Genomic DNA, 22,641 nt, shown 5'->3' on the forward strand with positions numbered 1-22,641 from the left:
CAGCGCAGCGGGAAATTGCAGCTATTATCGCTAGGAAGCTCCATCAACGACTGTCGTCTGTGGAGATTGTTTCCTAAAACTGTCTTTCTTCCATATCTACTGGTCTTTCCAACTATACAAACTGATAAGATACATTTAAACTGTTGACATGGTTTTTAAGATGTTTTCTAGTAAAGATATCAACAATCCGTGACGCGTGGTGCTTACCTAAACCCATCAAAACAACAATTTTTCATCGTCGGCAGAGACTAATACATGGTATTACAGGTGGATTTTGGATTTAATGTACCTTATTTGTTCAATTTAATATTTTCCTATGTTTGATTGTATTTATTGAGAGAAATTACCAAATAAAATACGTTAAAAGCAAGGACTACTTAGTGTACACCAATAACTGTAAGTCACTTGGCCCTACCTTGGCAAGAATACGGTCAACGAAGCTCCAAATATCAGAATAGCCGAGAACACATACAGTGTCGCCACGCAGCTATCCACCATCACAAAACCAACAACACTGCTGAAGGTGAAACTACTCAATCGTGCCATCATCATACTAAGCGAAACGGCCATCGCCCGAACGTGGGTGGGGAAGATCGAAACTGACGACGTATTCACTAGTACCATTGACAACCCGCCCAGGACTACCTCGGTGCAAAACAGTACGACAATGGCATAACGATTCGTCACGAACTGCAGTATGATACCGGCAGCGGCTGCAATAAGAAAGTTAATTACCAGCATAACGCGTTGGTTGATCTTTCCCAGCAAAAGCGTAACTACGAGCGAGCAGCCTGCACCGTAAGCTCCCATCACCAGTATGTAGATGAATGTTTCAGTATTGATTTGTGCCATGCACTCTTCCTCATTGAAGACATCCTTTGAAGCATTTACCGTGCGCGTACTTTGCACGACGGAACATATGGTAAGATCTCCTTCGGTAGAAGTGACCTGGTTCATCAGTTCCGGGTACCACAGGCCCAATCCGCCGTACCTGAAAGGCGTACAGATACATTATGATTTTTCTCCAATAACTATGTCAGAACTTACACAGCAAATGCACTGATTTGCTGCAGGCAACAGACAGTAAAGTACAGAAGCAATGGCCACTTAAACAGCGGAGCCGTCTGCTGCCATAAGGAACGGAATATTCCAAGTTTCCCAGCAGACAACTCTTTCTCGGGGATTAACACTGAAATAGGAAATCCTTTCAGAGATCCTTTGTTTTTTTGGTAACAATGCTTCAAAACTTCCAAGGCACGATCGATTCTTCCCTGTGCCATGTAGAATTTAGGACTCTCTGGAAAGAATCTAAACAAAAAGGCTGCCAACAATCCCGGAATGGTGTAAACTATGAACAGCAAACGCCATGGTTGGTAGTGGTAGTCCGGCGCGATCGCCCAACTCCAATCGTACGAAAGGATCCACCATCCGACGACTACGAGAGAAACCATATAAACAACGTCGCACCATATAATACAACTAAAGCTTACGTGCAATATAAATCATGGTGCCCATGGCCCACACCGAAGTGAAAACAATGACCTGAGCCCTCTTCGAAGGTGAACAGAACTCTCCTAGGTACGCGTAGATCGTTGCCGAAGGAGCCGATGAGCTAAAAATAATTTGATTATCTCGCGAATAACGCGTTCACTTCGCCACCAAAAACTTACCAAACACCCGCCATCAGTCTCAGTATCAAAAGTGAAACAAAGTCATTCGTGAAGCTGGAAGCCACTGCGCATACCGCCGCAGCATACAACGCATACTGCATTACCTTCTTTCGACCCTGCGTATCGGATAGATAGCCGGAAAAATACGACGCTGCTACGATCCCCAGAAACGTCGATCCACTCAGTATGCCTTGGTTGCCGGTTTCCAATCCCAGATCGCACTTGGCCGCCGGTAAAATCACACTAATTCCCATCGTTTCGCAGATGGTCGCCATAACAATCAGACAGCAGAGCAGCGTCGTCTCCAGCTGAACCCTTCCAAAGCCTACCTGATCGAGGGCGTCTTCGAATTGGACCGGGAATCGTTTTTCGGGCGGCACCACGCCGTTCACGTTGGTAGGTGATGAAATTTGTGACATTCCAAACAAACCGGCTTTCTTTCCGAACAGACGAACAAAGCACAGTCCGACACAGTCTCCGCGCGTGAATGTGATTCTGTAAGTAGGTACCTAATCACCTAGCGCAAATAAAGCCGAATTATGTCGTAAATTGGCTAGGGTGGTTTCGCACCATGCAACGTACACATCGCACTCAATTCTGTTCGGTAATTTTCGCACAGCCCGGTTTAGTCAGCAAATTTAGGAACAGATATCGCAGCGAAGTTATCCGAGACTAAATAAACGTTACTTTTATGACGATTTCAGAACAAAACAAACTGCTCGGTTGTGAAGACCTCGACGAAAGAAAGCAGAGATTCGGCAGAACAAATTTTACTATTTTTTACTAAACGTATACTTTCTTCGGAGGTTTAAAAAAAATTAAAATTGTTGATTATACAGCAAGCTGAACGAAATCCGATGGTTAAAATAAATAGGTTTAAATGTCATTAAAGGTCAATTTACCACTTCTTTTTTAAAGTATGTAGTTTTCTGTATCCAACACCAGAGCTGCAAATTTCCACCAGGTTGTTTTGAACTTGAAGGAAGAACAAATCTCAAATCATGCCCTACTATGTTCAATTCGCCGTTTTTCGTTTGCATCATTCATTCAAACAGCCTAGCTGCTCCATCATTTTCCATTCATTTTCGATTTCATTGACCATATGAATATCTCTGTACTGGGATATTGACGAAGTTTTTCAAGCAAAACTACTCTGAACATACTTCTTACTGCTCATGTAAGCTTGAAAACGCAAAACATGTCAACATTTAACCTAAACTGACCTCTACAGAGCAGACGACAACTTTGGCTGGTGAATGAAAAAGCATCAATTTGAAATGAAGACGTACGGTTTGGTTATGAAAATCCCGCCAACTTCAAAGTGAATGATTAAGGCAGGCTTTGAATTTGAATCATGGTTGGGTATGATTGAGCTGAAAGTTGGCATTTGAAAATGAAAATTTGCACCACTGTCCAACACACTTAACTTGTTCTACCGAAAGACAGCCTTTTTCGCCCATTTTACCGAGTACATTGCCGAGCACTCGGCAAATAACGCGTTTTTTCAAGATCTCAATAGCAGTGATGTTTGTTTTGTGAAACTCGGGTGAAATTATTACCAAATGAGGTTAAAGCAGGTGGAAAGTCTCATGCACCAACTCCTATTTCATACACATGTATGTCCATAAACATTGCAACTGTGTGAGATTATTCCATTTGGTCTCCATGAAATTATTCCATAAGGTCTCCATGAGATGTACACATCCACGATCCCACGCGCGAGTTTGATCATACAATAAAACACATTCTAATCTGTCACTGTATCAGTGTAATGGCCCTTTTGTTTTCCTTCATCTGTCATAATGTTCTGATAGGTAGAGGAAACAAAACGAAAACAGCGTATCGGCCGGATTATTTTTGTAATGGAACCTAAACAACCGGTATTTTACAGCTCCGGGACAAGTTTTACAGGGGCACATAGAATTTCAACAGTACTATAATAATGCTTTATGCGATCTAATTCAACTGTTTCAATTGGCACACATGACAGCTGGAAGAAAACAAACCCGTTGATACAACTCTAAATAGTGTGTGTGTGTGTGTATGAAACGATTTTTATAGAACTCTATGCAACGTTCGTTTCCTAATAATCTTTCTAGACCATTAACGACTCGCACTCAATGGTTTATTCAAGTATCTTTCTTTTCACCGCAAATAATGTAACAAACTAAGACAAAACAAAGATTAATAAATCGATTTCATTCATAAAAAAATCTCCATTAGCTTTTTCCACTGTGAATTTTTTCGTATTCTTCGATGCTTCAACGATCGCATCGGACATATTTCTTGTTCACAGCAAGTGTAAACGCGACTGTGAACGTAACCAAGGTGGAGTGGTGAATATAAATGTCATTACTGTTTACGGTGAACGTTCGCCTCAAAGTGCAGTAATATTAAAAGCCATTCATGTTGTATTGTTCCCGGCCGGATTTTGTGTGGTATTAAAACCCGTGACGTTCTCTGCGGTCAGATTTACACTCCATAAAAACTGTCATTTTTATGAAGACTCATTTCCCGCCACGGGAAGTTAAATCACGGGCACTTACACAGGGGCCGTGACACGTTTCCTGAGCACTATTTGGGCTCTCCGTGAAAATGAACGTGAACGTGTATTGAATACCTTTCTTTGGTCACGGTTCACGACGTCGTGAACAACGATTTTATGCTCAACTGGCAGTTTAAAGTTTATCAGAATACAATCTAATACTCGTAGGTGAACGTTCATCGTAAAAGCCCATTTACACCAACGACGTTGTTTACACCCTCGATGAAAATGAACGTGAACTTGATTCGCGCCAAATTATTTTCTCCAATGTCTATAAGCGCATAGAAATTGATGAGAATGAAACTAAACGACACACCATTAATGTACTTAATTATTAATATTATTAGACTTAATTGAATCAATGCAATAATATTCATATTCCACGACCATTTCAAATATCCCACAGTGAAATATGTTCGCAGTGGATAGTGTTGGGTGAAGTTGCTAAGCTGGTGGTCAGCATGAGTAAATTTCAAATCGTTTTATTTACGTCGAGCTAGTCACTTTTAAAATGTTTAAAAAATTGTTAACGTTATTCCAGTTTGCTTAATTCTTACAAACTAACAACAATCACGAATTGATTGCTCTAATCTCCTACAATATGTGGATTTCAATATTCAACCTCCTTTTTAAGAATACCTTATGCCAGGACCAATTACGGGTATAATGAGCCATTTGCTAGTATGTGTCGTCTATTCAATCGTTGTTCTAATGTCTTTGATTTTCACTTGTCCCCAGATGTTGTAAAGCGATTGTTCCATAATACCCTGTCATATCGATAATAATCTCAGTGTTAATTTGTAAGCGTAAATATTGTACTCGTAGTATTAGTTATAGTGAATCGTTTATATGTATCATTTGGATGTTTGTAATCTGTTGGTACAAAAGATGAGGAGGTTTTATGCCTGCTGGAGAGCGAGATTGAAAGGATTTCAGCTCCAGCGGGCTTATCCCTGCTCCCAAATAAAACAAATAAACTATTTTTCGGAAATATCAAAAAAAAAATCTTGTTGTGTTTTGAAATGGCTTCACTTTGAAAAATATAGATAAACAAGAATTGGACCAGAAATATAATACACGTCTCAGTTCAAGTCTTTGAAAGATCCTAAAAATGCAAATAAAGGGCTTGAAATCAAATTGGTCGATTTACATCAAAATCAAAGGTGAATTTAAAATTGAATAGAGGACCTTTTTATTAAATTTTTTTCATTGAAATCAACTACTTCAATAAGAATGTTTTAATGTTTATGGAAGGACGCACCAACAAAAATAATTCAAGAATAATTTTAAAATAGCTATTTCCATCATATGCACTAAAAATAAAAATCAATCGCAAAGGGATCCACCCTAGAAAAAAAAATATTTATTCTCTTTTATAGCTCGGCATACCGAAATGTCATTCTGGTGATAACATTCAGCGAGCCCCGTCAAAGTTAGAACATTGCAGTCTTATCTCCGATTCAGAATAAGAGAAACACTCATATCAATGAGGTATAAACAGATGACGCTATTATGGCACTACAGTATTCGCGAGATTAATCTAACTGCATTGATGTGAACAGCTGCTTTTTAAGCCTTATTGAGACTTTCCGTGAAGGTAAGCGTGAATATGTGCTAAATTGTCTTCTGCGTTCATGGTTCTTTTAAACATTTTGATAACTATTTAACGCTCACCAACCTGACAAAATTCATGACAGAGCTGTCGGATGAAGTATTCGTCAAAATTAGGTTGTACACCAAACGAACACAATTCGAATGAATTTCGTTTGATAGTTTTAGATACTTTGTTCACATGAGGGTTACGTGAATTCAAATGAAATAGATGAACATCCATCGCATTGGGCATTATGTTTGTGGCATTATTGATTAATTATTGGCATTATTGATTAATTTGTCAATTGCATGAGTTCCATGCAATTGACAAATTAATCAAACCACCAAGAATCGTGAAATATGACCTTCATTCATCATACGTTCGTTCATGCAGAACTCAATTTCGGAGGCGATCGTTCACCGTGAATAGCGATGACGTTTATATTCACCTCTCCTTTTCGATTCCGTTCACCGTCTAAATTGGCCTTAACGCCTGATGGCGTTTTTGCTTGAACCCGAAACTGAGTCAGGTTCTAGCCCCAACCGCTGTCAGTTCATACAGTTTGACAGCAGTTGGGGTTAAAAACTGACTCAGTTTCGCTTCAAGCAAAAACGACATGAGTTAAAGCACTATTTAAACTCTTCGTGAAAATGAATCGATTTCGTATCGATTGCGTCTATCGTTGCGCTCGCACTCCCGGTGAACAAGAGAAAAATCCACTGCGAATATATTTCACTGTGGATTATTGAAAATGAAATGGGAATATGAATATTATTGCATTGATTCAATTATATCGATCAATTGGGCATGAATTCGTTAAGTATATTAATGTATTATCATTTAGTTCCATTTTCATTGGGTGCTATGCTCTAATAAGCGAGATATTGAGAAAAAAACAAGATGGTGTACATCAAGTTCACGTTCACGAGCCCGAATGACAACAGTTAAAAGGGTCATAAATCAAGACAAAAAAAGAGTTTACGTTCATTTTCACCGAGGGTGTAAATAGGTTTTACTTCATAGTTTTTTCATTGAATCAAAGTGTTTCACGTTCAATTTACATGACATTCTCCAGTTGAATTGTATTGTATATTTTGGTTGCCATAAAAAATCGACAATTTTTACTCAATGTTAATATGCATGCGGTTTTGCTTGAAAACCTGAAACGAAACCACGTATTGATAGATACTATCCTAATTTTTAAATCAATAGCGTTGAACCTATGACAGAAACTAGTTGCAATCAAGCAGCTTGACGAGTTTTTTCGAAACTGAATCAGTGTTACCCTCAAGCAATAAGGACAATAGAAATTTCCCTTACACAATTGTAACCTGCATGCCAACCTATCACAAAGAAGGAACTTGTTCATCACCGTTTAAAATGTAAAAAAAAGTTTTTTTTTCCCGTTGCACAATTATTGTTCTAAAAAGTGTCCAACCAGCAAATCAATCACGATTATACTGCCTTTGTTTAGTCATCCTGTTTTTACGTACTGTACTAACCTCTCTCATACAGCATTCACAAGTCCCTCTTACACACACTCAACCCGCCACACATATCTCTAGCTCTGTGCGAGTGTGTCTAGTTCTCTCTCTTTGTTTCTTCTTATAGGTTGGCACGCAGCGAACTACCTCCCAATTATAACAGTTATCATTCGGGACTTGACAAAATAATCGGCTATTTCATCCTAGAAGCTATCGATAGAGCCCATTCGTCCAATGCTAGACCAAGGTGAGGGTGCACTGGGGTGGGGGAAAACAGTAAAACACTTGGGTCGATTTCTTCACTTGAACGCAAACCGAGTTTCATTCGAGTGAAGAAATTGACCATTACAAATTGTCAATCAATTCGAACACGTTATTTTTTGTTTCTATCTGGATAGAGTAGCACGCCAAATGAAGTGCAGACGTTTATGCTAAAACTCGAAATAAAAATTCGGCATCTTAATTTTTCTTGTCAATCCAATCGAACACAAGACTTGTGAAAAGCATCGAAATCGAAGAAAATCTTGCATTCTTGCCAAAACCGAGACAACACTTTTGAATTAGTTGTCAGTATCAAAAAATTTGGCAAAATAAATTTTCAATAATCCTAACGAATTTAATATATCTTCCAAATCGTACTGTATCCAGTTATGTGAGCTATTACGTGCCAAAATGACGCGCAAATTCATTATGTTCGAAATTTTCCCCTATTTTGGCAACACCAGCTTGAAAACAACACCCCGTTTCTGCCAAAGAATATACTTCTACCAATTAAAGGCATTCAACGATCGAATTCTTTCAAAACTCGATTGTTCCTGATGTTACACTAGTTCAAATGGTCGTCTTGATATGTTCAAAGTGAAGTAAACTACAGAAGCTAAAAATAAAAAGCAACTATCATCATTGTTATCACTTTCCATTGCCACTAGCTGTCATAGTTTCCGATCACCAAACAGCGACATCCTCTTATGCTTATTGCAATACTACAAATATTTGTCAAAAAATAAGTTAGGATAAGTATTTGTCGAATTACCAGCAAGTTTTTATTATTCGTAGCCGACATTTGATGAAATATCGTCTGATTTCCCTAACTAGATACACAGTTTACACTATATGTTTTCTATTCGAAGATTTCTATCGCAGTGCTATAAGTGAGGCTCCAAATCCTTAGCTTTTTACGTTTGTGCTAATTGAGGAGAATGTTGTGTCTAATATTTTATTTGTCATTCCCGAAAATCTTCGTTATCGAACCAACACACTATCTGATATTCTCTTTCCAGATTCGGTAAACGAGGCTTTCTCATGCCAGCCGGCTACGGTCAGGATGAACAGGAGGTAAATCAAGATCTCACTCGTTGAAAAATTAACTCAAAACCAATCGAAGCTTTATTCATATAATCTGTCTATTGTCCCGAACAACGTATCTTTCGCAATGTCTGCTCACAACGCCAAAATCGTTCCGTTTAATGCTCTAGCGAAACTATTACAGGATGATTGGCGGGATTCAACGTTTTCAAGATGAACAAAACGCCAACAATTAAGCTAAACTGACCATGGGCGAAGACACAGGAAAGGCAGCATGGAAACGAACAGAAACTCATTCTGATGGCTAGCCTGAAAAGTACGTAATCACAACTAGCTGAATTGATAAAAAAAAACTAGCCTGAAAAGTACGTAATCACAACTAGCTGAATTGATAAAAAAAACTACAAAAAAATGACTGTCAAGATTGTATTTTTGAAGAGAAGTATTGAGATAAATTTGATTCCAAGTTTAATGCTTAATATCAAGTTTAATGTTTAATACCATAATCTCCCCCCTCAAACCATTTATCACTGTACTTCTAAGCATACATACGTTACGCAATAGTGAGTCAGACATTTTAACTTTATATCCGGGTAACCGTAACCTAACCAAGTTTGCACTGCTTATTAAATACTGCTGCGATTGTTTATGGAGAATGTAAATAATGATTGATTTGTACATATACGATGCTTAGATCCGGCAATCGAAATTAATAAAAGAAAAGCTGAACAGTTGAGCAATTAAATCTCTCAAAAAATCATAAAGCCGTATTCATTTCTATAGATTCGAAACTCCGGTGTTCATCCGAAAACACAATATCCACCAAGAAGGTTATTCCAAACGAGGTCGTATTCCGAAAATGTTCGAATTTCTACCATTTGACATTACACCTATACTTGTTTTTTTTCTGTTTTTGCATTTTTATCGATTTGCTATTGATTATTTGTAAATCTGTGGAAATTCCATTACTCTGTTCCACCGTCAGATTGTACTCAACGATTTCGTATTATTCCCTGCATTTCAATTTGGTATTTGCAGGCAAATGTCCACCGTGAACAGCGATGACATGTGTAATCACCACTCCGCATCGATTCCGTCCATTGTGGCGTCTGCATCAGGGGTAGGCTGTAGTTGTCAACCCGGATAGAATTTTACAATAGCATTTACCCTGCAAACAATTATAAAACAATAAATATTATAGTTATTACTGTTTCAAGATTTTACGATGCCAAGTTGTCACAGTAGATTTACAATAAAATTTCATGTAACAATAAATTTCACTGTTCGACAAAAAACTGATACAGTGCATTCACATTAAATTTTACTGTTTTCGAGAAAAAAATGTATGGAGAAAAATTGATTTTTTTTAATGTTAAGATACATAACCACCCCCCTTTTTCTCTGTAAAAGTCTATTTTACATTGAAATTTACTGCAAAAACGTTAAAGTTTATTGTTTTTGTATTGTAGCATAACACTAAAACTTACTATAAATTATTGTAAAATTACTGTACTGTCACAGTGAAAATCATGGTTTTGTTACTGTACATTTCTAGTCGGGAAATCACATATTTTACGCGTACCCAACATCTTGCCTTGATCCAGAACATTGGACTCCGTATTTTGGTTACTTCACCCTAAAAAGAGAATATAGGGTAAGCGGTGTCGCATGTCTCGTGTACTAGTCGTTGACATATTTGCAAAAGGTATTATTTGTTGCTGTTTAGCCGTGATAATCATGTCCGGTCCAGCTGAGGTTGGGTACCCGCATAAATGCATACTATATGTCAACCATTGCATCAAACGTTTCAAAACCATTTTCAATATGGTTCGTTCAACAATAGAATAACCATTGCCTGGTATAATATCGTCTTCCTTCGGAAGGGGAGTAAGGCCGTTTATGGTTCAGATGGTGCAGTCATCTCTCTGGCGTTGGTGATTGACACTCATCGAAACAACGAACGAAATGAGCCAATTATATGTGCACGGAAAAATAAAAAACCCGCAGAATAAGTCGTTTAACTTAAATTTAGGTAGTTTCGAGTTTTGCGTCGCTTTCGTTCGTGGCCTCTCATTATTCGTCTCTCTTCCTATTCTCTCTGATGATCACTTCCATGCGAACGCACCCCAGCAAAACTCATCAACTGTCAAATTAATTTCAAATTTTCGCACACGTGTAGTGAAATCACGAAGAACCTTAGTGCATTAAAATGTGCTTGTTGCGTAACAGCTTGTTAATCGGATGATACTGTTCATGCCAATACTATGGCTCCACGCAGGACAAGGACTAATCGCAAAGTGGATCACTGCACGTACGTACAGCGATTATTTCAGGATTTTCTGTCTCGAAATCGCCCGGAAGCAGCAACGATTCCGGAAGTAAGAGCTAAACCTATTCAACCACCGTTGCAGCACTTCTATGTTGACGGTACTGATACGGGAGAGAGTTTGTACATGCAAACTGTCCGGCGGAATCTTCGTCGAGCCCAGGGTATTCCGGAGCCGCCTAACTCGGTGAAAAAATTCTTCGAAAAATCTATTCCCCGCGAGATTCCACTGAACAATAGGGACCGGTCGAATCATCCAGTTTATGCCAGGTTTAAACGACGAGATGGTACGAATCAATTTTTGAAGCGTGAACCTAGTCCAAGTGCTCCCCCAGGAGGTCTCATGCTGTGGCTAGAAAAGGTAAAATTAGCGCAAGCAAGGAACAAAGCTGTGGCCAAGCGAAAGGACGATGAGTACATAAATTTGCCGAGTGATTTCTTTTCCGGGAGAGAATCTATGAAGCTACCATTTGAAGTTAACTGCGACAAAACACTTGTCAGCGTCGGATCTATTTTCGTACCGCCAGCTGCTTCTACTCCCTTTGAAGAACGCCTATTTCCTTGTTCACCGATTGTTACCGATCCGGATGAGTTGATCCAGGAAACAAAGGAATTACGACCAACGATTAAATATGAAGAATTTTTGCGAAAAATTTCATCAGTTATGGAAAATATCAATGCTGCAACATGCCGAGTATTGAAGCGTGCGATTGAAGATACCCCATTGGATCAAAATTACCACGAGCTAAAGAGGATGTTAGTGAAGCACCGAGTGGTGCAGCAAGAGTCACTGCCGGCTAGTTTTGCAGAGCGTGACAGCTGGAGGGATCACTCACTAATTAGCAACAAAGCTCATTACCAGTGCCGAAAACGTGGGCCGTCTCCTTCGCTGTTCAGCAACACTAACCAAGAGTTCAGTGCAGTCGACTGCGATGATACGAATTCGACTATGAATGAGGTGCAGCTAGGGCGTCATTCGTTGAGGCCTGCCACATTGCATTCCACAATGGATTCTTTTCAAGAGGAAATTTTCGGTCCAACAGGGACGGCTAAAAAGATGCGATCAAACTGGCTGCTGGTAAGTTAGTATAGGTATTTAGCGAAAAGGAGTAACACAATTTCGCATAAAGTTCTGTTTTGAAAGCGAATTACTTTAGAATATGACACTTTACGGTACTTCTTTTGCCTGAATGTAACAGTGGTCGTATATACAATAACCAAGAATACATATCTACAGACTGCTTCTCCGCCATCACCACCTAACATAGGATTGCGCAGCCCAAAGGAAGCACTTCCAGTCGGATTAACAAGTCACCAGAATGACGAAACATTTGATTTCGATTTTAGCCAACCTGATGCTGAGCTAGGATTCAGTGCTACTCATTCTTTCTCTTTCCCAACACAAAAATCAACTGGCAGTCCTCACTTGGATTTATCAGATTTCCTCACGCAGAAAAGTGAATCCACAAACTACTTCACGCAGGAAACAATTGCAAGCGATTTTACATTCCTCACACAGAAAACGGCCACAAACGATAACTTTGACTTTTTATCGCCAACTAACAACCAGGTATTTTCCTTCGAAGAATTTTTTCGTACTCCCCGGCCACTACTTGATACTAAACAGAACGAATCAACGAGCTTTCTAGATTTTACTTTCTAAATGAATGAACCGCATAGCAATACAATTATTCGCCAATTTTCAGGTTGTTTAGCTCTTCGATGACATCCATGTGTTTGAACTTCTCCGGTTGAGTCGTGAACAATTCCAACAGGGCCAGCTTACTCTTACTATGCTGACTGTAGTACAACTGCAGCTGGTTGGCCAAACATTGAGCCTCCTGGCCGGAGATCACCTTCGGGTCGTATTCTCCTCGCATCAGAACCAGACCCTTTTCGCGCAGTTCAGTATACATAGCCACGTTCAAACATTCCGGGGCATTTTCCTTGTGCACCTAGAATAAAACGTACCTGTTTTTTTTCTATATAATCCTCACAAAACCAATTTAAATTGCTAGCACCTGATAGTTAATTAGCGGGGTGAAATGAACCGTGTTGGCGAAAAATTGCAGCATAATAAACTCGTAGCCCTGGCTTCTTGGCATTGGGAGAATGAAGATAGGATATTTCTTTGCTCGCTCCATCATCAAATCGTACTGTTCAACGGGAATGGCCGCTGAAATCACTTCCTTACCCACGTGATACTTTAACCAGATCTCCCGAATCTCCTCCGCGCTTCGCTGCTCAATTAAATCCACCTTCATTATATCGCTTAGCTTTTTGTAGGTGGCCTCCTGTTCCGATCGATTGTTTACCAGAGGAGCTTTGGGATTCAACAGTTCCGAGTAATCCCGCAGCTGTTCGGAACCAGTGGATTTTGGTTTATTTTTCTCTTTTTCGACTTTTTCCAGCCGTGATAGGAACTCCTCCGGTGAGCTTTTCTGCACGGCGGCTATTTTATTCGCATACTTGCCAAAATATGGGTTCGATTCCTTCAATTGCTCCAGGACCTTTTCCGAGCGTTGTCGAGCACTCATCCTGAACGACCGGAAAGCGGCAACGGGTGGTAAAAGTTTGCAAGCTATTATACGTAGACAAGGTTTCAACGGACGGTTCCACAGCTGAAAGGCCATTAGCAGGCGCGGTTACTTGCCAACCTATTCCACCGTTTCTTTGCGACGTGCTGCACCAAGTAGTGCTGGTTACCGAATCAGAGATGCCAGGTACTTTTTTCAAATGTCTGCGATAATAATTTTAAAAGTCTGGGAAGAACAAAAAATGTCAGGAAAGCTAGTGTAACCAAAAGCCTTTATATTCAAAAATCTGCAAATATCTGCAACCAAACTAAGAAATCTGCAAATATCTGCAACCAAACTAAAAAATCTGCAAATATCTGCGTCATCGAAAAAATCTGCAGCTTAAATTAAAAGTCTGCCAATTTGCAGACTTGTCTGCAAATCTGGCATCTCTGTACCGAATCATGAAAACATCATTTTTCCTGTTTGTTTTGGTTTCTAGCTCGGTGCAGGGTGGCCAGATCAGGAGGGTGTCACTCCTGTCATTCGCTATGGAGATATACGGACTTTGACAGTAGTCAACATATGATGGGCCTAGCTGCATCTAGGCCCACGTCGCCCGTGCAATAGCATTGGGTTGTTTTGATTTTAACAAAGGCATGTTTGCTAGGACAAAATGGCTGCCTAGCAGGAGGCTGGGCCAGATAGAATTCTTTAATGTCGGTAGGGTCACTAAAAGTTTATCGTTAGATATCGGTAGGCCGGGTTGTTTTCCCAAAAACGTAGTGTTGACATACAATTGTAAAATACTGAAAACACAGAATTCAGACCAAATCCAACCCAAAAAATGAATGTTGAGTAGGATGTGTCCAAAATCAATAAAAATCGGTAGTTTTCGGTAGGGATAACAAAATATCGGTAGTTTTGCCTTGGTCGTCTGTGAATCGGTAGGGAAGACCAAAATCGGTAGGACTACTGATAAATCGGTAGGTGTGGCCACCCTGGCTCGGTGTCAAATTTTATTGACAGGTAGAATGCTACACGCTCGTAAAAAGTTACTCAGATTCTGAGTACTTTTAACTCAGTTTTGAATGATGTTCGTAAACGTCAAAAATTGAGTTGTCATGTATAATATCTCTGAGTAACTCTGACTCTATTTTTGGGTATTACACAAGAAACCGTTTTGGAGTTACCAAACAGAAAAGCCGTTTCTCGCCAAGTTAAAAATTCCAAGCGTCATCCGCCATTTTCCATTAGTAGGTACACGCTCGTTTAGTTATCGCTCATCACTTTTTCACAAATAAAAATTTGTTCAAATATTTATAATAGTTGAAGCTAGAGTTGTAGTGTGTAAAATACATTTTAATTGAAAGAGTGGATTTGAACAACCAGCATGCAGAAGATTTCGGAAGAGGTGGATGCTGAAACTGCAATGAAGTTGCGAGGTAATATTCACGTTATATTATATATATATATATATATATATATATATATATATATATATATATATATATATATATATATATATATATATATATATATATATATATATATATATATATATATATATATATATATATATATATATATATATATATATATATATATATATATATATATATATATATATATATATATATATATATATATATATATATATATATATATATATATATATATATATATATATATATATATACTGGAAAAAAAGTGTAAGGTTTCAGGTTTCTCATGCCATGTGCCAAATTGTGGGAAGATGATTCCTGGACACGTGGATGAATTGAAGGAACACTTCCGGTTGGTACACAATTTGAACACCAGCAAAGCAGCCGCTCAACCTTTCCTTTGTTCAGAATGTGGTTCACTGTACCAGAGGTTTAAGAGCTTGAAACGGCACATAGAGAGTGTTCATCCACTAATTACAGAAAATTCTACAAATATTTCATACGACCATGACGCTGTTGAACAAATTCAAAATAATCATCCGGAAAATATGCTCGTAGATGATGATTATCTGTTGAGAATAACGAATACCATATTCTTTAAAACGGCGCCGTCGTTGGATGAAATTACTAAGAAAATTAGTAAATTCGCCACAGATTTGCGAAAAGATGTATCTCTTCCCGAGACAAAAATCAAAAAGTTCTTACAGGTTACCTCGAATCTTATAGAAGATTACGAGTGTTACATGTTGAATCTATTCAGAGAATTTTTGAAATCGAAGTCGATCCCATTAAACGATACCGACGCTTTGAAATTTATAAACGACGCATCTTTGGATGGAATTTTTGCAGACGTAGCTTCTCCAAAAGACAACCTAGCATATTTGTCTGGAGTTGCGGGTTGTGCTGTGCCAAACCCTAGGGAACAAGTCTTGGGAAGAACTAGAATCACTAAAACTGTCCCTGCGATTACCAAACTAGGCAAAAGAAAAAGTGTACAAATAGTGAAAGACATTGCTCACTATATTCCACTAACCAGCATTTTAGCACTGGTTATGAAGAATCCCGGAGCTCGCAAGATGATAGCAGAAGAAGCAGTGAATGACGATATCTTGTGCGGTTTCAAAGATGGTCAACGTTTCAAAACACACCCGTTCCTGACACGGTTTCCCGATGCATTACGACTCTCGCTTCATCTGGACGATGTCGAATATCTGAACCCTTTGGGATCACGCAAATCAAAAAAAAAACTTACCAATTTCAGTGTTAAAATTGAGAATCTCCACCCCGCAATTAATTCATCCTCCAACAGGATATATCTAACGCTTACCGTTCGCTCAAGAGATGTAAAAAAATATGGCTACAATAACGTTATGAAACCGCTGATTCAAGATTTGCGTGAGCTTGAATCAGATGATGGTGTTGTAGTACAATATGGGAGTGAAAAGTTTACGATGAGGGCAGTTCTAGTGCATGTTTTGGGGGACACGCTGGCAATTCATGAAATTTTCGAGTTAATGGGGCCCCAATCAAGTCTATTCTGTAGAATGTGCTATGCGACGCGTACTGCACTTCATTGTGGAAACATTGGTGATACCTTCCCTCATCGCACTGAAGAAAGCATACAAGGTGATTTAAATGCTCTTCAAAGCGGAACTAAAACACCTTCACAATGCGGAATCATTCGAAAATCAGCACTGAATGAAGTTAAATATTTCAACATAGCGGAAAATAACACGTTTGATCCAATGCATGATCTTTTGGAAGGCGTCGTCATGGTCGTAATCAAATGTGTTTTGAACGAAGCTGTAAATATCCATAAAGTGATAACGATTAGTCAAGTCAACCAAATTATACAGCATTACGAATACGGTATAACTGAATCGGCTGATAAACCTACCGCTAATTTTACTTGCGAGAAGTTAAAAGCACGTGGACATGCTATTCCTCAGTCAGCTTCGCAATGTTGGCTTCTCCTTCGAGCATTCCCTTTTATGTTCAACCAGATTCTCGGATTTAATTCAAATTTATCATCAGTGCTTAGAGCTCTCATGAAAATAACTTATTATAGTTTCTCCAATAAGCTAACATTGAATCAGAATAACGATCTGGAAAACGAAATCGAATGTTTTTACAAGTTGTTCAAATCCTGCTTCCCTGCCATCAACCCTACCAATAAATTCCATCACATCTCTCATTATCCCTACATAATTCGTCAGGATGGGCCAGTTGTTAATCATAGTTGCTTACGCTTCGAAGCGAAATTCAAGGAGTCGAAATCTCAAGCGAAGACATGCAACAATTTCATCAATTTAACAAACAGCTTTGCTAAGCGCCTGAATCTAGCACAGATAACCAACCACTATTCTTGACCATTCATACGAAATTGGTACGGTAGATATCGTTTCGTCAAAGCACATACACAAAAAATCTCTAAGTAATTTACTCCTGATCCGGGATCTACCAGATTCAATCAAATATATAAACCATATGAAAATAAATAACACAAGCTTTCGGCCGGGACTGATAGCGAAATACCAAGTATGCAACGAAATGTCCTATGGTTTGATAATAGATATATTGCAATCGGATAATCAAATTGTTTGCCTAATACAGCATCTCGAATGCGAATATTGTTTACAATACAACAGTTACAAACTCAAAACTGACAGTCAAGTTATTCGCATATCACACATGAACTTGCAAACGAAAAAAACATACAACTTATGGAGTATATACGGAGATTCAGAAGAAAACTACTATATAAGTTTGAAATATGTAGATAGTTAGTAGGGAAATAAACTTGGAAATAAATTTATAATAAAATAAACAACAATCAAGAAGGTAGTGCAAACAACTTGAGATGTCACTTTAAACCTTTATATATACTTATTCGCTCTTTTCAGCCCAAAAAATAAACGATCAGAACCTAGTTCTGCTCAACGATGCCGACCTAGTTGAAATGGGGATAATCGAAAAAGGATCCCGTCTAACAATTCTTAACATAATAAAAAACTATAGTTCTGAAGCTAATCCGACCAAAGATAAAATTGATGAGACTTCCACTAATGTTCAAAATTTGGTAAACTTTCTACTATAATTACTGTAAGCGCTTGTCGTACTATACATATTTAACGTTTTCAGATTAACCGTTCGACATTCGAAGATGACGCAAAATTCCGAATGAAAATTTTATATCCAATTTTGGATCAAGGGATCGTACCAGATAAGGACGGTTTAAATCATCTTACACGAGTCGCATGCAAGCAAATGGAGACTCAAATAATGGACGGTCAAAGGCAAGTAGAAAGTTTTATTTGTTACTCTACTAGTGCATCAAACTATAAACACTCCTTAAAGTGTGATAGAATGAATTGTTTACATTGAACCGCACGAGTCTCTCCGCTAGAGCAACCTTGCGGCGAAATGCGCAATGCCTATACATATTTATAGGGCTTACGGCCAATTTCTTTATCCTCGCTTAAATTTTAAACCGGGTTCACCAGTACGTTTAAACCTGGTTAAGACGTTAAGCGAGAATGAAGAAATCGGCCCTTAGTAGTCCTTCGAGCAAATATGCAGGTGATCTAACACTGTCTATGAGCAGAGAAAAGCAATGCCTTTCGTTGTGAAGCTTCTATTTCAAAAAACATCGTAGTCAATCAGTATCATGCATTATTACTTCATTGAGCCTATGAAACTATGAAGTATGCATAGTAATGAAGCACGGCCAAACAACTTCACTTCTGATTATAAATGTAAAGAAATGTATGAAACACAGTACAAACTGCTAGAGGAAACCACATAGTTATCAGTTCTTCGCATCCTGATTTCAATATTGACCATTCTTTTCACATCTTCAATCTGGTTCGATTTATAAACTTCGGCATAAGAACGTACATGCGTCTTTGACGGTGGTACTTAGAAAGCGTAATTCGTCATGTTCCGGCACAAAATTATAAAGACGACCGACGACGACGAATTATAATAACTTAAACATTTAAACCAACAGAATTTAAAGGTATACAATTTCTGTTTATAGCGAGCGTGTTTATTTGTTTACATATACAGTTCAATCGTAAATCGACCAAAGGGTCTAACTAAGCCGCAATGTCGTTGAATCGAGCAACAGCGATGCCAGATTTACAGACTGTGGACAGATTTGCTGCACTGAGAAACAAAAATATGCAGAATTAGCATACTTTCATTCCCGTCTCTTTTGCTGTAATTCTCGACGAACATATGATTACGGCCTAAAAGCCAACCGTCAAAATCCACTTTGAATGGAAATTCCAGACAAACCGTTACTAGTCGAACACAGCTCACAACAGTTTATGAAAGAGAAAACTTTTCTCTTTCGTTTACTACCAACATCTGTGATTGGCGTGTAACGGTTTGTCCGGAATTTCCATTCAAAGTGGATTTTGACAGTTGGCTTTTAGGCCGTAATCATATGTTTGTCGAGAATTTTCTTGCATTTTCTAGCATATACTTCTAGTAAATATTCAATGAGTGGATAGACCGAATACGTCCAATGCACAAAATTTGCAGCAGAAGAAACGAGAGGCAGATCAAAAAGTATGATATCGGTGATTAAAAAAAAGTTCTGCGTTTGCCTGGTCCAGACATTTACAGACTTTTAAAACAGTAATAAACTGACCGATTTTCTTCAGAAAATAATAGATGTGTCCCAGCATGCAAAGAATTACGAATCAAATACCGTTCATACTTTTACCATTTAGATTTTTTTAAGAAATTTAGAACTTAATCTTTCACGGAATCTTTTTGGTCTTTTTCGGAGTAACGAACCAATGATCTTTAAATGCGCAGGTATCCTTCTGTTGATCAACAGCATGCGGCAGCTGTTCAAATCGTAAAATTATTTCCACAACTTAGTAATACGCGAGTCACACCAACTGCTCCTGATGAGGTTTGTTATTCTATGCTTATTTAATTTCTCTAATATAATTATAATTATTTTCATGCTAGTCATTTTTCTTTTGGCGCAACGGAGGCAAGGAAAAGGGTGCTCATACTGGCATGATATTTCATCGCATCCGGAATGTCATCAAACAGCTACCTGCAGAAAAACATAAATATAATCGAGGAACTATGCCTGTAGAAGAGTCCGTTTCAACTGAACTTGTAGAGCGGGCTCAATTGCTCCGAGTAATGCTTGCATCGGCATCAGTAGCAGAACATATTTGTGATGAAATGGACCGATGCTTTCCAGTCCTCAAACTGTTATTAAAAGAAAAGAAACCCGTTAATGATATCTTGGATATGTTTCCACACCTGTGTTCATATGAAGGATTGGTGGTAACATGTTTATTTTTTATTATTTACTATTTCACTTTATGGTATTCACGGAACATATGAATATTTATATCATATCACTTTTTCTAGATTCGTCAAATGTTTGAGAGATTGTATCCTAACAGAACAGAAGGTCTCAAAATCGAGGATGTCTTCTCTCAGTGTCTATCTTATTCACCGTCCAGATTCTCTAGAGTAGAAGATGGTGAGATATAATTTTTTTAAATTTAGCCCAAAGGTCTGTCATAAAATTTTAAATTTGTAAAACTATTCACAGATCACATTCGAGGATGCTTGAGAATAATTTCTCATATGCCAATTCGCGGACAAAAAAGAACGCTGGTAGGCTGTCCAACTGTAGGCGAAGAACATTCGGCTTCAATTTTAATTCGTTGGATTGGGGTAAATGCAATATAATATACATAAGGTTAGATGTAATGATTTTATATCATCATTAGGAGTGCTTAGATACATACGTGGCATCCCCCGCAACTGATTCCAAACTACACATGGTGTGCGTAGCAAGCCCGATGAAAAGAGGAAATTATGCCGTCATTTGTGAGAAAAAAGTTATATTCGAGACTAACAATTCTATTCATGCAGTGGAAATTTTATTCAAATGCCACGCAGTTCTCGGAGTGGAGGTGCCACCTAATTTTAGAATGTTTTGGGACTTTCTGGCATGTGCCATATATAATATAATTCCGCACAGTCAGAGGACAACTGTGAATAGACTCGTCCAAACTTTTATTGAAGTTTCCCGCGCACGTATTGACAACAAATAAAAGGACAACTTTTTTATACAATACTTACTAAAAACCATAAAATTTAATAAACAGAAGTTTCTTTAATTATTATTGTAAAAATATTCCATAAGAAAAGAAAGACTGCATTGTGTTGTATCCAAAACAAAATTTTGACGGCCAATTTCTTCACTGGATGTAAACCGGTTTAGTTCCAGTTCAAATGCAACAATCGATCATGAACCAATTTAAATAGGAATCGGTTGTTGCATTTCTTCTTACAGAAACCATTCAGAATTGCCAGAATTGTCATAATCCGGATGTTTCTCAGTAAAGGTCAGTCAGAAATGAGCCGGAAATCCGGCTGGCTCCAGTCAGTATTCCGGCTCCAGTGACACAACCTATTCTAACTAGAATCGGTTGTGTCACTGGAGCCGGAATACTGACTGGAAACAGCTGGAATTCCGGCTCATTTCCGGCTGAACTTTACTGGGTTTTAATGAAATATTGCACTCATAAATTGGGTAATATTCTACCCAAAAACTGAGGAATTACAACTGGCTTTGTTGTCTACTCAAAAATTGGGTAAGCTTCTGCTCATAATATGAGTAAAAATCGATCAATTTTTGGTTTTGTTGAAGTTCTACTGAACCCAAAATTTGAGTAATGTTCAACTCAAAGTCTGCGTAATAATTACTTAATTTTTGGTTTTGTTAAATTTGTACTGAACTCAAAATTTGAGCAATGTTGAACTCAAAATCTGAGTACTAGTGAAGCACTTTTGGGTTTAGTGTAGATAATATTGTACTCAAAAACCGAGTAATAATTACTCAGTTTTTGGTTCAGGCTGGCTTACTCAAATTTGAGTAACTCCGGAATTACTCAATTTAAGGGTTGTTCCACTTTATCTGGAAATGGGTGGGATTAAACTCATTTTTGAGTAACTTTTTACGAGCGTGTAACTCCAGGAGGGTGTCACTCCTGTCATTCGCTATGGAGATATACGGACTTTGACAGTAGTCAACATATGATGGGCCTAGCTGCATCTAGGCCCACGTCGCCCGTGCAATAGAATTGGGTTGTTTTGATTTTAACAAAGGCATGTTGGCTAGGACAAAATGGCTGCCTAGCAGGAGACTGGCTAACTCCGACAAAAAAATATGTAATGGACATTGCGCCAAAATACTTCTATATTGGTCATAATATAAAAAGATGATCATATATATGTAATAGAGGTATGATCAAGGAGATATCAGATTATTCAGATTACTAGGAAAGGCGAAGGGAACGACACCCCGTAATTTGTTGATGAAATGAATTTATAATTTATAATTCTGAACGGATTGGTAAAGATTGGCATTGGTTAGTTCGGAATGGATTTCCAACATTGGTTTGGAATAGAAAAACTCTAGAAATCGATCCAAACTGGAGTTCCCGCAGTTCTCTTTCTAGAGTTTTTCTAGTTTGGAGTGGCCGAGGATGGTTTGAAATATGTTGAAAAAAATTGAATTGCTCGAAATTCAAAACATGTGGGCGTGGCGTAGTTGGTAAATCGATTGCCTTGTACGCAGCGCACCTGGGTTCGAGTCCCGACCCCGCACATAGGATTAGAAATTTTTCACAAGAGATTTTTCTAACCCGAAGAGGCGAATGACCTTAAGGTTAAAACCTCTATAATCGAAATAAAAAAAAAAAAAACA

General features: G+C 38.3%; 5 protein-coding genes across 5 annotated transcripts; 3 read left to right on the plus strand and 2 right to left on the minus strand.

Moving 5' to 3' along the window:
• Window positions 1–320: 320 nt before the first annotated feature.
• Window positions 321–2,403, minus strand: LOC131695564 (synaptic vesicle glycoprotein 2B-like). The gene is made up of 4 exons (XM_058984102.1): window positions 1,671–2,403; window positions 1,491–1,612; window positions 1,048–1,435; window positions 321–991 (listed from the first exon to the last, which is right to left on the minus strand). The coding sequence occupies exons 1-4, from the start codon at window positions 2,087–2,089 to the stop codon at window positions 412–414; spliced, it is 1,509 nt and encodes a 502-aa protein (XP_058840085.1). The 5' UTR covers window positions 2,090–2,403; the 3' UTR covers window positions 321–411.
• Window positions 2,404–5,701: 3,298 nt separating this feature from the next.
• Window positions 5,702–9,362, plus strand: LOC131695567 (uncharacterized). Its single transcript, XM_058984104.1, has 4 exons — window positions 5,702–5,706; window positions 7,421–7,540; window positions 8,574–8,628; window positions 8,769–9,362. Exons 1-4 carry the CDS (start codon window positions 5,702–5,704, stop codon window positions 8,832–8,834), a joined length of 246 nt encoding a protein of 81 aa, XP_058840087.1. The 3' UTR covers window positions 8,835–9,362.
• Window positions 9,363–10,754: 1,392 nt separating this feature from the next.
• LOC131695563 (uncharacterized) lies at window positions 10,755–12,612 on the plus strand. Its single transcript, XM_058984101.1, has 2 exons — window positions 10,755–12,002; window positions 12,162–12,612. Exons 1-2 carry the CDS (start codon window positions 10,863–10,865, stop codon window positions 12,585–12,587), a joined length of 1,566 nt encoding a protein of 521 aa, XP_058840084.1. The 5' UTR covers window positions 10,755–10,862; the 3' UTR covers window positions 12,588–12,612.
• LOC131695566 (ATP synthase mitochondrial F1 complex assembly factor 1-like) lies at window positions 12,558–13,870 on the minus strand. The gene is made up of 2 exons (XM_058984103.1): window positions 12,946–13,870; window positions 12,558–12,879 (listed from the first exon to the last, which is right to left on the minus strand). The coding sequence occupies exons 1-2, from the start codon at window positions 13,555–13,557 to the stop codon at window positions 12,613–12,615; spliced, it is 879 nt and encodes a 292-aa protein (XP_058840086.1). The 5' UTR covers window positions 13,558–13,870; the 3' UTR covers window positions 12,558–12,612.
• Window positions 13,871–19,287: 5,417 nt separating this feature from the next.
• On the plus strand, window positions 19,288–21,029 carry LOC131695568 (uncharacterized). The gene is made up of 5 exons (XM_058984105.1): window positions 19,288–19,812; window positions 19,872–20,201; window positions 20,289–20,403; window positions 20,476–20,600; window positions 20,657–21,029. The coding sequence occupies exons 1-5, from the start codon at window positions 19,705–19,707 to the stop codon at window positions 20,981–20,983; spliced, it is 1,005 nt and encodes a 334-aa protein (XP_058840088.1). The 5' UTR covers window positions 19,288–19,704; the 3' UTR covers window positions 20,984–21,029.
• The last annotated feature ends 1,612 nt before the right edge of the window (window positions 21,030–22,641 follow it).

This window comes from Topomyia yanbarensis, unplaced genomic scaffold, assembly GCF_030247195.1.
Source record: "Topomyia yanbarensis strain Yona2022 unplaced genomic scaffold, ASM3024719v1 HiC_scaffold_442, whole genome shotgun sequence".
In the NCBI taxonomy this organism is placed as follows: Eukaryota; Metazoa; Arthropoda; class Insecta; order Diptera; family Culicidae; genus Topomyia; species Topomyia yanbarensis.

What these genes read in the sequence shown, in the direction of transcription:
- LOC131695568 (XM_058984105.1), top strand. Translation starts at nt 19,705, where the DNA reads ATGCGCAGGTATCCTTCTGTTGATCAACAGCATGCGGCAGCTGTTCAA. An exon ending in CACCAACTGCTCCTGATGAG is followed by an intron (nt 19,813 to 19,871) that starts GTTTGTTATTCT and finishes TTTTCATGCTAG; the next exon opens with TCATTTTTCTTTTGGCGCAA. An exon ending in ATTCTCTAGAGTAGAAGATG is followed by an intron (nt 20,404 to 20,475) that starts GTGAGATATAAT and finishes AACTATTCACAG; the next exon opens with ATCACATTCGAGGATGCTTG.
- LOC131695564 (XM_058984102.1), bottom strand. Translation starts at nt 2,089, where the DNA reads ATGTCACAAATTTCATCACCTACCAACGTGAACGGCGTGGTGCCGCCC. An exon ending in AGACTGATGGCGGGTGTTTG is followed by an intron (nt 1,613 to 1,670) that starts GTAAGTTTTTGG and finishes AATTATTTTTAG; the next exon opens with CTCATCGGCTCCTTCGGCAA. An exon ending in CACCATGATTTATATTGCAC is followed by an intron (nt 1,436 to 1,490) that starts GTAAGCTTTAGT and finishes TTTCTCTCGTAG; the next exon opens with TCGTCGGATGGTGGATCCTT.
- LOC131695563 (XM_058984101.1), top strand. Translation starts at nt 10,863, where the DNA reads ATGGCTCCACGCAGGACAAGGACTAATCGCAAAGTGGATCACTGCACG. An exon ending in TGCGATCAAACTGGCTGCTG is followed by an intron (nt 12,003 to 12,161) that starts GTAAGTTAGTAT and finishes ACATATCTACAG; the next exon opens with ACTGCTTCTCCGCCATCACC.
- LOC131695566 (XM_058984103.1), bottom strand. Translation starts at nt 13,557, where the DNA reads ATGGCCTTTCAGCTGTGGAACCGTCCGTTGAAACCTTGTCTACGTATA. An exon ending in CCCCGCTAATTAACTATCAG is followed by an intron (nt 12,880 to 12,945) that starts GTGCTAGCAATT and finishes GTTTTATTCTAG; the next exon opens with GTGCACAAGGAAAATGCCCC.
- LOC131695567 (XM_058984104.1), top strand. An exon ending in TCGTCCAATGCTAGACCAAG is followed by an intron (nt 7,541 to 8,573) that starts GTGAGGGTGCAC and finishes TTCTCTTTCCAG; the next exon opens with ATTCGGTAAACGAGGCTTTC. An exon ending in ACGGTCAGGATGAACAGGAG is followed by an intron (nt 8,629 to 8,768) that starts GTAAATCAAGAT and finishes TTAATGCTCTAG; the next exon opens with CGAAACTATTACAGGATGAT.